The sequence below is a fragment of the Pseudoliparis swirei genome, chromosome 4 (genome assembly GCF_029220125.1).
Source record: "Pseudoliparis swirei isolate HS2019 ecotype Mariana Trench chromosome 4, NWPU_hadal_v1, whole genome shotgun sequence".
In the NCBI taxonomy this organism is placed as follows: Eukaryota; Metazoa; Chordata; class Actinopteri; order Perciformes; family Liparidae; genus Pseudoliparis; species Pseudoliparis swirei.
In genome coordinates, this window is record NC_079391.1 from 365,164 (window position 1) to 382,494 (window position 17,331).

The window sequence follows — 17,331 nt, forward strand, 5'->3', positions numbered from 1 at the left end:
ACACACACACACACACTAAGACACACACACGCACACTAAGACACACACACACACACTAAGACACACACACACACACTAAGACATACACACACACACACACACTAAGACACACACACGCACACTAAGACATTCACACACACACTATTACATGCACACATACACACTAAGACATACACACACTCACACACACACACACTAATACATGCACACACACACTCACACTCAGACATACACACACTAATACATACACACACACACTCACACACACACTAATACATACACACACTCACACACACTAATACATACATACACACACTCACACACACACTAATACATACATACACACACTCACACACACTCACACACTAATACATACATACACACACTCACACACCTGGCCCGCTGCCGTTGAGATTGCAGTGAGACGCAGAGAAAAGTGTGAAGTGGTGCTCTTCTTCACAATAGAACATCTTTGTCACCTTTTTCACCCCTCATGAGTTTGCAGGTATGACAAACAGACACACACACTCACACACACACACAGACTAATACATACACACACACACACTAATACACACACACACAGGTCTACGTTGTGTGTGCAGGAGGTCTGGATGAGGTCTACGTTGTGTGTGCAGGAGGTCTGGATGAGGCGCTCTACAACGTGATCTCCATGGCGAGGGACCAGGAGATCCCCTTCGTGTTCGCTCTGGGGAGGAAAGCTCTCGGCCGCTGCGTCAACAAGCTGGTGCCGGTCAGCGTGGTCGGCATCTTCAACTACTCTGGAGCGGAGGTGAGTCCACTAGAGGCCACCAGAGTCTACTAGAGGTCCACTAGAGGTCACTAGAGGTCCACTAGAGGCCACTAGAGTCTACTAGAGGCCACTAGAGGTCCACTAGAGGTCCACTAGAGGCCCACTAGAGGTCCACTAGAGGCCACTAGAGGTCCACTAGAGGTCCACTAGAGGCCACCAGAGTCTACTAGAGGTCCACTAGAGGCCACTAGAGGCCACTAGAGGTCCACTAGAGGCCACTAGAGGCCACTAGAGGTCCACTAGAGGTCCACTAGAGGCCACCAGAGTCTACTAGAGGTCCACTAGAGGCCACTAGAGGCCACTAGAGGTCCACTAGAGGCCACTAGAGGTCCACTAGAGGCCACTAGAGGTCCACTAGAGGCCACTAGAGTCTACTAGAGGCCACTAGAGGTCCACTAGAGGCCACCAGAGTCTACTAGAGGTCCACTAGAGGTCCACTAGAGGTCCACTAGAGGTCCACTAGAGGCCACTAGAGGTCCACTAGAGGCCACTAGAGGTCCACTAGAGGTCCACTAGAGGCCACTAGAGGTCCACTAGAGGCCACTAGAGGCCACTAGAGGTCCACTAGAGGCCATTAGAGGTCCACTAGAGTCCACTAGAGGCCACTAGAGGTCCACTAGTCTACTAGAGGCCACTAGAGTCCACTAGAGTCCACTAGAGGTCACTAGAGGGCACTAGTCTACTAGAGGCCACTAGAGGTCCACTAGAGTCAACTAGTCTACTAGAGTCAACTAGTCTACTAGAGTCCACTAGAGGCCACTAGAGGGCACTAGAGGTCCACTAGAGGTCCACTAGAGGGCCACTAGAGTCAACTAGAGGGCACTAGAGGGCACTAGAGGTCCACTAGAGGCCACTAGAGGTCCACTAGAGGCCACTAGAGGTCCACTAGAGTCAACTAGAGGGCACTAGAGGCCACTAGAGTCCACTAGAGGTCCACTAGAGGCCACTAGAGCTCCACTAGAGTCCACTAGAGGCCACTAGAGGTCCACTAGAGTCAACTAGTCTACTAGAGGCCACTAGAGTCCACTAGAGGCCACTAGAGTCCACTAGAGTCCACTAGAGGTCCACTAGAGGCCACTAGAGTCCACTAGAGGTCCACTAGAGGTCCACTAGAGGTCCACTAGTCTACTAGAGGCCACTAGAGGTCCACTAGAGGCCACTAGAGTCAACTAGAGGGCACTAGAGGCCACTAGAGTCCACTAGAGTCCACTAGAGGTCCACTAGAGGCCACTAGAGTCAACTAGAGGGCACTAGAGTCCACTAGAGGCCACTAGAGGTCCACTAGAGTCAACTAGAGGGCACTAGAGTCCACTAGAGGTCCACTAGCGGCCACTAGAGGCCACTAGAGGGCCACTAGAGTCTACTAGAGGTCCACTAGCGGCCACTAGAGGCCACTAGAGGGCACTAGAGGTCCACTAGAGGGGCACTAGAGGCCACTAGAGGTCCACTAGAGGCCACTAGAGTCAACTAGAGGGCACTAGAGTCCACTAGAGGCCACTAGAGGTCAACTAGAGGGCACTAGAGTCCACTAGAGGTCCACTAGAGGCCACTAGAGTCAACTAGAGGGCACTAGAGTCCACTAGAGGTCCACTAGAGGCCACTAGAGGCCACTAGAGTCCACTAGAGGTCGACTAGAGGCCACTAGAGGTCGACTAGAGGCCACTAGAGGTCCACTAGAGGCCACTAGTCAACTAGAGGCCACTAGAGGGCACTAGAGGTCCACTAGAGGCCCACTAGAGGCCACTAGAGGTCCACTAGAGGTCCACTAGAGGCCACTAGAGTCAACTAGAGGCCACTAGAGGGCACTAGAGGGCACTAGAGGCCACTAGAGGCCTACTAGAGGTCCACTAGAGGTCCACTAGAGGTCCACTAGAGGTCCACTAGAGGCCACTAGAGGGCCACTAGAGGGCCACTAGAGGCCCACTCTCACGGTTCTGGTCCCCAGGCTCTCTTCGACCGCCTGGTCTCCCTGACCGAGGAGGCCCGGCGGGCCTACAAGGCCATGGTGTCGGCCCTGGAGCAGGAGCAGGCCGAGGAGAACCAGCAGAACAAGAAGGCCCCGCACCACATGGGCCACTCCCGGAACCACTCGGCCGCCTCCGCCATCTCCTTCTGCTCCATCTTCTCCGAGCCCATCTCAGAGGTCAACGAGAAGGAGTACGGTGGGTTCTGGAGGTTCTGGAGGGTTCTGGGGGCGTTCTGGAGGGGCTATGGGGGGTTCTATGGGGTTATGGAGGGTTATGGGGGGTTCTGGAGGGTTCTGAAGGGCTATGGGGGGTTCTGTAGGGCTATTGGGGCTTCTGTAGGGCTATGGGGGGTTCTGGAGGGCTATGGGGGGTTCTGGAGGGTTCTGAAGGGCTATGGGGGGTTCTGTAGGGCTATGGGGGGTTCTGGAGGGCTATTGGGGCTTCTGTAGGGCTATGGGGGGTTCTGGAGGGCTATGGGGGGTTCTGAAGGGCTATGGGGGGTTCTGGAGGGTTCTGTAGGGCTATTGGGGCTTCTGTAGGGCTATGGGGGGTTCTGGAGGGTTCTGAAGGGCTATGGGCGGTTCTGGAGGGTTCTGTAGGGCTATGGGGGGTTCTGGAGGGTTATGTAGGGCTATGGGGGGTTCTGTAGGGCTATGGGGGGTTCTGGAGGGCTATGGGGGGTTCTGGAGGGTTCTGTAGGGCTATGGGGAGTTCTGTAGGGCTATGGAGGGTTCTGGAGGGCTATGGGGGGTTCTGGAGGGCTATGGAGGGTTCTGGAGGGCTATGGGGGGTTCTGGAGGGTTCTGTAGGGCTATGGGGGGTTCTGGAGGGCTATGGGGGGTTCTGGAGGGTTCTGGAGGGCTATGGGGGGTACTGGAGGGCTATGGGGGGTTCTAGGGGGTTATGGAGGGTTATGGGGGGTTCTGGAGGGTTCTGAAGGGCTATGGGGGGTTCTGGAGGGTTCTGAAGGGCTATGGGGGGTTCTGTAGGGCTATTGGGGCTTATGTAGGGCTATGGGGGGTTCTGGAGGGCTATGGGGGGTTCTGAAGGGCTATGGGGGGTTCTGTAGGGCTATGGGGGGTTCTGGAGGGCTATTGGGGCTTCTGTAGGGCTATGGGGGGTTCTGAAGGGCTATGGGGGGTTCTGGAGGGTTCTGTAGGGCTATTGGGGCTTCTGTAGGGCTATGGGGGGTTCTGGAGGGCTATGGGGGGTTCTGGAGGGTTCTGAAGGGCTATGGGGGGTTCTGTAGGGCTATGGAGGGTTCTGGAGGGCTATGGGGGGTTCTGGAGGGCTATGGAGGGTTCTGGAGGGCTATGGGGGGTTCTGGAGGGCTATGGGGGGTTCTGGAGGGTTCTGTAGGGCTATGGGGGGTTCTGGAGTGTTCTCCGTAGTCCTTATCCTTCCCGTCGTGACGGAGCGTAACAACTCTGTGACCTCCTGCAGAGACCAACTGGAGGAGCATGGTGGAGACGTGTGACGCTCTGGAGCCGGTGGAGGCGGAGCCTAGTCGCCCCCCCGCCGCCGCCCAGAGGGACGGAGGCGCCGCCCCGCCGCTCCGGGCCCCGCCCACACAGGGGGGGGGGGACGAGGTCCGGGTGGACGACGGGCTGGAGCTGGCCTCCCAGCAGAGCACCGAGACCGGCTCTCTGGACGGGAGCTGCAGGGGGCCCCTCAACTCCTCCATCACCTCCACCACCTCCACCCTGGTGCCCGGGATGCTGGAGGAGGAAGAGGAGGAGGAGGAGGAGGAGGAGGACTACACGCCGGAGCCCATCGCCGTGGAGGTGCCCACCCTCAGCAGCCGCATCGAGTCCTGGGTCTCAAAGACCCTGGAAAACCTGCAGCTGGGGAAGAGCCAGGAGAGTACGGAGGAAGAGGAGGAGGAGGAAGAGGAAGAAGAAGAGGAGGAGGAGGAGAAGAGGGAGGAGGAGGAGGACCTTGATTCAGCCGATGTCCCAGAGCCGGGGACCGAGAGCAGAGAGCAAGTGGAGAAGGTCTCAGGCTGATGTCTCCTCGTCTTCATCACCAGATCTCAGGACCCTACAGACTACCACAGACCACTACAGACCACCATAGACCACTACAGACCACCACAGACCACTACAGACCACCTTAGACCACTACAGACCACTACAGACCACCACAGACCACCACAGACCACTACAGACGACCACAGACCACTACAGACCACCATAGACCACCATAGACCACTACAGACCACCATAGACCACTACAGACCACCACAGACCACCATAGACCACTACAGACCACCACACACACTACAGACTACCACAGACCACTACAGACCACCACACACACTACAGACCACCACACACACTACAGACCACTACAGACCACCACACACACTACAGACCACCACACACACTACAGACCACTACAGACCACCACACACACTACAGACCACTACAGACCACCACACACACTACAGACTACCACAGACCACTACAGACCACCACACACACTACAGACTACCACAGACCACTACAGACCACCACACACACTACAGACCACTACACACACTACAGACCACCACACACACTACAGACTACCACAGACCACCACACACACTACAGACTACCACACAGACCACTACAGACCACACCACAGACCACTACAGACCACCACACACACTACAGACCACCACACACACTACAGACCACTACAGACCACCACACACACTACAGACTACCACACACACCACAGACCACCAACAGTTGGAGGACGCCTCACTCATGACCTGCTACACTTGAATCCAGAGTGAGACTCTGGTGTGTGTGTGTGTGTCTCATGTGTTCTTTACCTTTGTAAATAATGAGCGAGTGAGATGTTTCCTTCCTGTAGCTCCTCCTCCTCCACAGAGCGTCTTCTACCGCTCCGTCTTCTACCGCTCCGTCTTCTACCGCTCCGTCTTCAGGTGTTTCTCGTGTCCCAGATTCAGATGACTTTAACTTCTAAGAAGCCAAACCAGCGTTGTGTATATAACCGTGTGTGTGATCCCTCTGATGGAGGTCCGTCTCCATGGTAACAACAACATCTTCAGCCCAACATGGAGAACTGAGACTCAAGTCACCCCTAACCCTCATCCAGTCCCAGGAAGTAGTCAGACCCCTAACCCTTATCCAGTCCCAGGAAGTAGTCACACCCCTAACCCTCATCCAGTCCCAGGAAGTAGTCACACCCCTAACCCTTATCCAGTCCCAGGAAGTAGTCACACCTCTAACCCTCATCCAGTCCCAGGAAGTAGTCACACCCCTAACCCTTATCCAGTCCCAGGAAGTAGTCACACCCCTAACCCTCATCCAGTCCCAGGAAGTAGTCACACCCCTAACCCTCATCCAGTCCCCTGAAGTAGTCACACCCTTTTGTAAATACATGTGTACAAAAAAGATTTTGATTTCCATTGTATTAAAACAATCGTCGTGTTCTTAAAGCCATTTGATAAGTTTTAACAGTTTGATGGAGTTCTGGACCAGCGTAAAGGTCTTCGTTGGCCGGGTCCTCCAGGTCTTCGTTGGGCCGGGCCCTAAAGGTCTTCGTTGGGCCGGGTCCTCCAAGTCTTCGTTGGGCCGGGCCCTAAAGGTCTTCGTTGGGCCGGGTCCTCCAGGTCTTCGTAGGGCCGGGTCCTACAGGTCTTCGTAGGGCCGGGTCCTATAGGTCTTCGTTGGGCCGGGTCCTACAGGTCTTCGTTGGGCCGGGTCCTATAGGTCTTCGTTTGGCCGGGTCCTCCAGGTCTTCGTTGGGCCGGGTCCTATAGGTCTTCGTTTGGCCGGGTCCTCCAGGTCTTCGTAGGGCCGGGTCCTACAGGTCTTCGTTGGGCCGGGTCCTATAGGTCTTCGTTGGGCCGGGTCCTACAGGTCTTCGTTGGGCCGGGTCCTCCAGGTCTTCGTTGGGCCGGGTCCTAAAGGTCCGCCCTGGACCATGAAGTATTGTGGTTGCCATGACGCCGTCAGATGAAGTGAGTGTCGTGTTGGTGGCGGTCTGTTGTAATGTGAACGGTTCATGAAGTCTTTGAGTCTCTTCAGACTTTAACGAGCTATAATCTGAGTAACGTCATTAAAATGTAGTTTCAGCAAAGTGTCTTCTCTTCTTTGACGATACAACCAGAGACTCCAAGAAAATCACTTTTTTACATAGTTTTCAATATTTCATGTAAAAACAATTATTAATTTAATCAAGAAACTGGTCGTCCGATAATTGATTAACGAGTTCTAGGCCAAGCTGTAGTTCTACTAAACCACCAGCAGGGGGGATCTCATTCTATATTATACATAGACAAGCTTTCACTTTATATTTAATTACTTTACAAACATTTCTACATTTCTGTGTTTCCTGTCCAGATGGAGGGAGTTACATAAATGAGACAAAAACAATAAAGGTGAATATTAATAAAGCTGAACGTTGAGATGTTGGCAAATTAAACAGTCAACATTTAAAGATCTGAATACTTTATAGGTGGCGCTCTCCACAGGCTGATCCGATAAGCCCACATGACTGTGTGTGTGCGTGCGTGCGGGTGCGTGCGCGTGTTGAACTCTGAGTCGGCATAACTCCTATGGAGGGAGGTCAGAGTGCCGAGGGACCCTGAACACATCACGTATTAAAACACCTGATCATATATTAGAATACCACAACCTCCAATCACCTGACAGCTGTGTGTATTAGACATTGTTAAAGGAGCCCTGTCCTTCACTTGGGCTACTGACGCGCTCTGTGGTTCTGCTGCTTGCTGTTCGTTTCAGATAACTTGCCTCCGAGACTGAATGTTGTTCATAGGGTTTAATTGCGTGAAAGTCCGGTACAAACAGTTTACCAGCTCACCGTGATGCGGTCAAAACCTATTCTCCCGTTCCGGGGTCAAAACACCTGCTGTCGCCAATTACCTGGTGATTAATGTAGGCGTACAACAGCAACAGCGCCACCCAGTGTATACATAAACATACATGCACCTACACAACATTTGGCTCTTAGACATTAATGTTACACACACAGTGAGAGTGCATGTCGGCAGCAGAAGAAGGAAATGAGCTTCACGCCAACACCGAGACTCAGGGGGGCGGAGCTTCAACCCGATGTTACCAACGAGATACAAGCACAGAACTTCAGGTGCGCGAGTCGAGTTATTACAATAAGTTAGTTACGGACTCCACAGAAACAACTCAACATGGTTCTTATTGGTTCTCTGCCTCTTCATCGTGTTTTGAGTTCAGCCGCAGGAGGAAACATTCCCCCAAATGAAACCCACGCTGCTCGTGCTAACAGAACGGGGATTAACCCTAGAAAGGATGGCTGAGCCCATGGTGGGTGGGGTGAGATCCTCACGCCGTGTCGCCTGCTAGACTCTTCAGCTCACGAGGAACCCGGTCATGTCACTGACTGACAGGCTGCAGTCACTGACTGTTTTTTGAGTAGAAGTGATGTGGTCCGTCACACATTCACCAAAATGATAAAGATGGGACTGAGAAATGACTTCATACTGCAGATAAAGCTTCATGAGGTGTGTGCAAATGTTCTTCAAATAAATGTATTTGTGTGGTGGATAACATAATTCACCCACGGAACTATGGGTGGGGGGAGTGTTTAGCACGGACCCGTTTAGGGACGGAACGACCGTCCAGTTAAGTCCGGTTTTGACTTGACGAATGAACGTCTTTTGGTATTGTGTTCATTAAAGCTTTGTGCTGGATACTCCGCCTCCGACTCCCGTCTCTCGGCACTACACTGGTGACCCCGACGAAGGTCTCGCTGAAGCTATGGTGCGACGTCTCCACAGGCCAGCCTCGACCGCTGGTCCCGTTGTCCTGGCGCCGGCCCGTTTTTGAGGCGTTGCATGGCCTTTCCCACCCCGGCAGGAAGCCGTCTGTGAAATTGGTTTCCCAGAAGTTTGTGTGGCAGGGACTGAGAAAGGACGTTGGTGCGTGGGTCAGCTCTTGCGTTGACTGTCAACGATCCAAAGTGCACCGCCATATTAAGGCCCCCCTTGGAGAGTTTACCGTTCCCGAAAGGAGGTTCGACCACGTCAACGTCGACCTGGTGGGACCGCTTCCCTCCTCTCACGGGTTCACCTACCTCTTCACCATGGTCGACAGGACGACCCACTGGCCTGAAGCTGTTCCCCTCTCCTCGACGTCGGCTTCTGACGTGGCACGCGCGTTTATCGGCACTTGGGTCGCGCGCTTTGGGACGCCTTCAGACATCTCCTCGGACCGGGGCTCGCAGTTCACCTCGGAACTCTGGAACGCGGTGGCTGAGGGGTTGGGGGTCAAGCTGCACCGCACTACCGCCTATCATCCCCAGGCGAACGGCTTGTGCGAACGTTTCCACCGTTCCATGAAGGCAGCCCTACGGGCCAGCTTGAGGGACGGCGACTGGGTGGATAGGCTGCCATGGGTGATGCTCGGCCTCAGGTGCGCCCCTAAGGAGGACCTGCGGTCCTCTTCGGCGGAGCTGGTCTACGGGCAGACCCTACGAGTGCCAGGCGATTTTATTCCCGACGCCTCGGTCCCCTGGTCGGCGGCCAAACAACGTTCCTCCCTACTGGAAACCGCTAGGGTTTTCGCGCCTGTTCCCACATCGCAACACGGCACTCCCACTTTCCGCATGCCCCCCGATCTGAGCACGGTGGACTATGTTTTCATTCGCCACGACGCCCACCGTGGTCCCCTACGCCCTCCTTACGATGGCCCGTTCAGGGTTTTGAGACATGGAGACAAGTGCCTGGTGGTGGACGTCGGGGGTCGGCCTGAGACCGTTTCCTGGGATAGGGTTAAGCCGGCTAACGTGGACATTTCCAGACCGGTGGAGGTAGCGCAACCCCCACGCCGGGGACGTCCGCCTGCGCCGCGCCCCGCGCTGCCCGTTGAGACTCCAGCGACCTTGTTGACCCCCGGGACCTCCGGGGTAGCGGACGGCGCCGACGTGCCTGCTGCTTCCTCTCCCTCGGCCCCTGTCATCCGCTCGAGACGGGGTCGGGTCGTCGCCCCTTTCCGTCACGAGGACTTTGACTATGGGTGAATTCTGGGGGGGCTTGTGTGGTGGATAACATAATTCACCCACGGAACTATGGGTGGGGGGAGTGTTTAGCACGGACCCGTTTAGCGGACGGAACGACCGTCCAGTTTAGTCCGGTTTTGACTTGACGAATGAACGTCTTTTGGTATTGTGTTCATTAAAGCTTTGTGCTGGATACTCCGACTCCCGTCTCTCGGCACTACATTATACATTTAAAAAAGTAAACATATTCTACATTATATTCATGTTGAGAAATAGAAAACACAACACAAATATTGATACAGAATATTTACAATATGGCTTCACTATAATGTCATGTCATCGTGTCATGGTCCTCCGGGGCACGAGACCTCTTTGCTGGCCAGGCAGGTAGAGCTGCAGGTGGGGCTGCAGGCGCTGGTGAATCCTCTGCAAAATACAATACTAGTCAGCACCGCGCACACGTAACGGACACCGTGACGGGACACGGTAACAGACACGGTAAAACGGACACGTGACGTGTAGTAAAGACTCTTACCCGTCCAAGTGGATCTCTTCTGGCTGCGTGTTCCTCCTCGTGGCTCTGCAGCTCCTCTGAGGCTCCGCGCTGCTCGCCAAAGTCGCTGCAGCTGCTTCCTTGTTGTGAAGTCCGTTGGCGCCGTGTTCTCTGGCTTCTCTGACTGACAGACTGCTAATGAGCTGGGAGGTGGGTCGGTCCTTGTGATTTCTTGAGTGTTCATTGGTTGTTTTTCTCCGCAAAATGTTGACGGACAACCGCATTGGCAAATCAGTCCTCGGTGCTGCGTCACCCGACACATTCGTCCCCCTATCTTTCTCTGTGAATCCCAGAGGAGCTTACCGTAGAGAAGTGAACGGAAGAGGAAATCCTCCGGATTCATCCAGTATTTTAAACGTATCTCGGGGACGTATTGTCGCGGAGATGTACATTTTAAAAACGTAAAGCTGTCAAAACGCACTGCAGCGTGCTTCGTTTTCATAGGTAATGCTGGGTTTCAGAGGTAAGCGGTCTGGGTTCGTTACCCAGACCAGGTTTATTTGTGAAACTTGGTTACAAATAAATCTACGTGAATTGAACCGATCCAAACTCTGTGTCCTGTGGGTGTTTGATTACTGAGGTCCAGAGGGTGAGTCTCCTGTGGCGTCTCACCAGCAGTCAGATAGGAGAGAGATACAAGTTTATATGCATCAGGTTAAGAGATCAGTCAGAATGGACCAAAAAAATCCAGCCACAACAAGTGTGTGTAGAGTGTAGTGTGTGTAGAGTGTGTATTCATGGGTCCATGTGTTCACTGCTCTAGGTTATTAACGGGAAACAAAAAGCCAACAGTGGAAACTTTAAGTTCCTCAGCAGAGGCTGAGACCCGTTTGTGGCGCTGCACCGCCCCCTTGTGGACATTTGGAAGATTGTTTTGTATTTCCACAGAAGTCGTGAGTAAAGACACTAAACTCTCAAAGTAACCAGAAGCACTTTATTAACCGTGATGTTCTCCACGCCGCCTCCCGAGGGATCAGTTGCTGCCGGTCGACCCGAAGCCGGCGCCGCCGCGCGGCGTCTCCTCCAGAGCCTGAAACCACGGAGAGTCATCGGGGGAACGTGGACGACGAGAACGTGGAACAGGAACCGTGCCGACGCCTCGCCCAGGTGTCTGGATCCATCGTCACTGGACTCTGGCTCCTGACGGAGGCGTTTCTACTCCGTCAGGAACAACACCTCCGCCATGAGCCACAGCTCAGAGCTACACCCGACCCCGAGCGACCTCCAGGGGTCATGCCGACTATTAAACGAGGAGGAGGCGGCTCCACCTGGTTTACCTGCTGCTCCACCAGCTCCGGGTAGCAGATCCTCTCACACACCAGCTGAGCCACGCGGTCGCCCCGCTTCACTGAGGAGACACAACACCTTCACGTCAGTCTTCATCGTCTCTACGGACGAAGGTCAGGAGGCCTGAAGAAACGCCCACTGGGTCAGTCCAACTCTCGTCCAGAGCTAAACCAGCATTTCATTTGAGGTTTGTTCTACCAAACGTACAGAAGCATTTCAACCGGCAGCGTCAGAGCGATGACCTCATTCCATCAACACATCAGCCAGGACACAGTGACCCGTGACCTCTCAGAAAGCTTTAGGAAGTTATTCAGCGTTCATGAGAGCGATCTAATACATTTGATCAGACGCTGTCGGCACAGAGCTCGTCTTCATCAGGCTGGTGGGGATGAAGGAGAAGGTTGAGGCCGCGTGTCCGTACACCTGCAGCCTCGCGGTGCCTTCAGGCGTCTCACCTTCAAAGGTGTCCTTGCTGAAGTTGAAGAGCACGACTCCCACGTTCCCTCTGTAGTCCTCATCTACGACTCCAGCTGAGGACGACACACACACACACACACAGTCAAACACACACACAGTCACACACACACAGTCACACACACACACACACAGTCAAACACACAGTCACACACACACACAGTAACACACACACACACCCACAGTCACACACAGTAACACACACACACACACACAGTAACACACACACACAGTAACACACACACACAGTCACACACACACACAGTCACACACACAGTCACACACACACACAGTAACACACACACACAGTAACACACACACACACAGTCACAGTCACACACACACACACACAGTCACACACACACACACACACACACAGTCACACACACACAGTAACACACACACACACAGTCACAGTCACACACACACACAGTAACACACACACACACACAGTCACACAGTCACACACACAGCTGCACCAGACCAGAGGATGAAGACTCACCGCCCACATCGATGAAGTGCTTCACTGCCAGGCCGGACCTCGGAGCTGAGGAACAGAACCTGATCAAGTCACAAGCAGAACCTCAAACCGGAAGCAGAACCTCCACAGCAGGAAGCGGTCCCTCACCCACGCGCCCGTAGCAGCCCGGTGGAACCGCGATCTGGAGGTCGGTCTTCACCAGCGCCTTGCCCATGGGCCCCACGGTGTAGTCGTAGGCGCTGTCCAGAGGAGGGACACACACTCAACACCTGGCTGCACTCAGGTGACGTCACATATAGGTGACGCCCCCTGACGTCATCATTGCGTCTTCATATCAGCGATATGTCAACACATCGACAGCATACGGCCATCAGCCGGTTACAGCGGTGAACACGGGTCGGTGTACCGGATTCTACAGCAGGGCTCTGAAGTGTCACGCATTGAGCGTGAGACTCACGCATTTCAGTCTTACGTCACGCACTCCCGCCACACGTCGTATTTCTCACGCTGAAAAAAACTCTCGGCTATTTAATGTTTTAATGTGCCGCAGCGCGCCAACATGAGCCGCCCTCACCGTGGAGGAATCAAGCGCTCCCCTGGAGTTCTGCTGCGAGGAGCCACTTATCAGCCAATCAGAAAAAAGGAATGGGCTACACAATAGCCAATCAGAAAAAAAACCGTATCTGTTGTATCTGGGTAAAATGTAATCCAGCAACCAATGAAAATAAAGCATCCTGGAATTGCGCGCGACTGACTAGGGGGGGAGGGGGTGCTGCTGATGGAAATGTCACTCTTGCCCGTCTTCAAAACTTGAGAGCCCTGCTACAGTCACGGTTTTACTACCCCCGGTGTACCGTCCTCCCGTGACCCCGGGACCACCCACCTGTAGAGGTCGTAGCCCGCGGCCCGGCTGGAGCCCCGGGTCGGCGGCGTGGCGTGGGCCGAGAGTTTAGCGAACCGGAGGACCGGCGCGTCTGTCACTTCTCCACAGGGCATGTTGGCGGAGCGTTCACCGGTCAGACCGACTCACCGGAGACCTTCACCGACCGAGAGGAGGAACGACTACCGACTCCTTCAGGGCTCGAACGCGTCTGCTCGTTTCTTGGCGGGTTCTGGTGATTTGAATTATAGTTTCCCGCGCCGAGAGTTGGCTCCTCCTCCCAAGTAAGTCCGCTATGTAACTATGACAACGCTTCCGTCATCACGTTACACACGAGTTCTCGCGAGAGTTACGAAAGTAATTACCTATTTAAACAACGTCACCGTTACAGCGCGTGTTGGTGTAACGGTGAGCTTCAGCTCGGAGCGGAGCAGCCGCGGGGCTCCGTGACGCAGCTCAATGAACCTGGATGTTACTAAACACCGACAGGCGACGCAGAGCCGCCTCCAGTCGGCGGCGGAGCAGAGCGCGAGCACCGTGACCACAACAAGCTAACGGCTAACTCCTCCTCCTCCTCCTCTTCTTCTTCTTCTTCGAAGGTTTATTGGCGGTTGCCAAACGCCGGTTTGGTGTATTACCGCCACTAACTGGTCTGGAGTAGTACTTGCATTCTAAAAACAAATGACAAATAAACATATTTTCTCAATAACATGTTACTCTAATTTACTGACGTACATATTGATCGTACGTTGAGTTATTTAGCAGAACATCTGTGTTAATGTGTGCTGCTCCTCCTCCTCCTCCTCCTCATGTCATGTTTAACTGTTCTGGAAGCTTCCCCATGCAGCTGAATGTGGTGAGTCAGCATCTCTTGTCTTGAAGGCTTCAGAACGTCCCGGAGGAGACGCAGAGACAGGAGGAACACACCTGTGTCCAGTCGCTTTATTGTTTGATCTAAGTTTAAATATCATGACACACATTAGAATAAATAAAGACATAAGTGTATACCGCCCCCTGCAGTATTGGAGTATGCAGCGTGACGTCTTCGGATTATTTTATATCACCAGATAAATAAAGTTGTTTATATATACAGGATGTTTACATGACCTCTAACTCTATATACATGACCTCTAACTCTATATAGGTGACCTCTAACTCTATATATATGACCTCTAACTCTATATAGGTGACCTCTAACTCTATATACATGACCTCTAACTCTATATAGGTGACCTCTAACATATATGTGACCTCTAACTCTATATACATGACCTCTAACTATATAGGTGACCTCTAACTCTATATAAATGACCTCTAACTCTATATAGGTGACCTCTAACTCTATATACATGACCTCTAACTCTATATAAGTGACCTCTAACTCTATATATGTGACCTCTAACTCTATATATGTGACCTCTAACTCTATATACATGACCTCTAACTCTATATAAGTGACCTCTAACTCTATATAGGTGACCTCTAACTCTATATATGTGACCTCTAACTATATACATGACCTCTAACTCTATATACATGACCTATAACTCTATATAAATGACCTATAACTCTATATAGGTGACCTCTAACTCTATATACATGACCTCTAACTCTATATACATGACCTCTAACTCTATATAAGTTACCTCTAACTCTATATACATGACCTCTAACTCTATATAGGTGACCTCTAACTCTATATACATGACCTCTAACTCTATATAAGTGACCTCTAACTCTATATACATTTTTTTATTTTTTTTATTTTATTTTAAATTTATTTAACCAGGAAATGCCTCATTGAGATTAAAAATCTCCTTTACAAGAGTGTCCTGGCCAAGACAGCAGCAGCAGCACGTCACACAAAGTTCCATACAATACAACATAAAACAGTGACAGACAACATATAAAACGAAAAACTAAATCACAGCATGAATAAAACTAAGACTCAAGTCAACACAACCCAGCTCACACAGGAGCACATACCTCCGTCATAGAAAACATCTACAGCTAGATGAATTTCCCTCCAATATTTTCAATCTATTTTTAAAAACACCTAAGGAGACCGGCTCCCGGAGACCCAGGTCTGTCTGCAGCACATTCCAAGCCGCAGGAGCAGCAAACTTAAAACCTCTTTTCCCCATTTCCAAACGGACGTGAGGGACGGAGAGCAAGAGGAGGCCTTGAGCAGAGGTCACAGAGTGAAGATGGGAGCTTCCAGGGTTTTTCAGCTGAATTAGCGTCCAAAGATACGATGGAAGTACGTGGAGAATAGCCTTATAAATAAGGACATGCCAATGATTTTGTCTACGGATGGACAGAGGAGTCCAACCAACCCTCGCATACAGGGAGCAATGGTGAGTCAGAGCCTTAAGATTAGTGATGAACCTCAATGCTCCATGGTAGACAGTATCTAAGGAGTGGAGACATTGAGAAGATGCATGCATATATAAGACATCACCATCATCAATCACAGGCATAAAAGTAGCAGCAACAAGTCTCTTTTTAGCATTAAAAGAAAAGCAAGACTTATTTCGGAAATAGAAACCCAGCCTCACTTTCAACTTCTTCACAAGTTGCTGAATGTGAGGTTTAAAAGAGAGAGAGTCATCAATCAAGAATCCCAGGTATTTATATGATGATACAGACTCAATCACTTTGCCCTGAAATGAAATCATAGCTGGAAGGTTTAATGGCTTTGTTTTTGAGTTTGTAAACATCATCAACTTCGTTTTATCAGGATTCAACAATAATTTCAACTCATTAAAAGAGTGTTGCACAGTATCGAAGGCTGTTTGTAAGTGTAAGAGAGCCTGATGCTGTGTAGGAGCAGGATCGTCTGCATAAAAGTGAAAATTGGCATTTGGCACATTTTGACCGATACTGTTAATATAAATTGTGAATAAAAGTGGTCCAAGGACTGAACCCTGTGGCACACCTTTTATTATATCAAGAGAACTCGAGGTGATGCCTTCAGCCTGTACACACTGTGATCGGTTTGATAAATAATTTTCAAACCAACAGACAGTATGTTTTGACAGTCCAATAGTAAGAAGTCTCTGCTTCATTACTGCATGATCGACAGTGTCGAAAGCCTTGGACAAATCAATAAAAAGGGCTGCACAGTGTTGTTTATTGTCCAAAGATTCAATAAAATCATTTACTACCTTTAACGCTGCTGTGGTTGTACTATGTTTTTTTCAATGACCTCTAACTCTATATAAGTGACCTCTAACTCTATAAGTGACCTCTAACTATAGATAAGTGACCTCTAACTCTATATAATTCAATTCAGTTTATTTGTATAGCCCAATTTCACAAATTACAAATTTGTCTCGGAGTGCTTTACAATCTGTACACATAGACATTCCTGCCCCAAAACCTCACATCGGACCAGAAAAAACTCCCAAATAACCCTTCAGGGGGAAAAAAGGGGAAGAAACCTTCAGGAGAGCAACAGAGGAGGATCCCTCTCCAGGATGGACAGAACAATAGATGTAATGTGTACAGAAGGACAGATTTAGAGTTAAAATACATTCAATGAATGTGACAGAGTGGATGAATAGTTCATAGTAGGCATATTCCACGATGGAGACCTCCACGATCCATCAGGCAGATGGCGGAGTGGGCGGAGTCTCAACAGTGGGCGGAGTCTCAACAGGACAGTGGCGTAGTCGGTAGCAGGAATTCCACGACCCAGACCTCGATGATCCATCAGCAGATAGGATCTATGCCGTCTCATAGGGTCCGATGACCCCATGAGACGTAAAGTCAAAAGGACTCCGGGGAGAAAGAGTTAGTAACGTGTGATTGAGAGATGAAAATTCATCCTTAAGGAGAGAAAAAAGAGGAGATAGGTGTTCA

General features: G+C 51.5%; 2 protein-coding genes across 2 annotated transcripts in view; one reads left to right on the forward strand and one right to left on the reverse strand.

Moving 5' to 3' along the window:
* secisbp2l (SECIS binding protein 2-like) overlaps window positions 1-6,236 on the forward strand; it is a 52,512-nt gene extending 46,276 nt beyond the window's left edge. Inside the window, exons 16-18 of the mRNA XM_056413494.1 lie at window positions 639-793; window positions 2,760-2,976; window positions 4,225-6,236. Of these exons, the coding sequence (XP_056269469.1) occupies window positions 639-793; window positions 2,760-2,976; window positions 4,225-4,787 (935 nt within the window). The 3' untranslated portion in view covers window positions 4,788-6,236. The remainder of the gene's footprint in view (window positions 1-638; window positions 794-2,759; window positions 2,977-4,224) is intronic.
* Window positions 6,237-11,265: 5,029 nt separating this feature from the next.
* Window positions 11,266-14,028, reverse strand: dut (deoxyuridine triphosphatase). The gene is made up of 6 exons (XM_056412783.1): window positions 13,471-14,028; window positions 12,735-12,826; window positions 12,609-12,653; window positions 12,088-12,162; window positions 11,623-11,693; window positions 11,266-11,375 (listed from the first exon to the last, which is right to left on the reverse strand). Exons 1-6 carry the CDS (start codon window positions 13,581-13,583, stop codon window positions 11,319-11,321), a joined length of 453 nt encoding a protein of 150 aa, XP_056268758.1. The 5' UTR covers window positions 13,584-14,028; the 3' UTR covers window positions 11,266-11,318.
* Window positions 14,029-17,331: the final 3,303 nt, after the last annotated feature.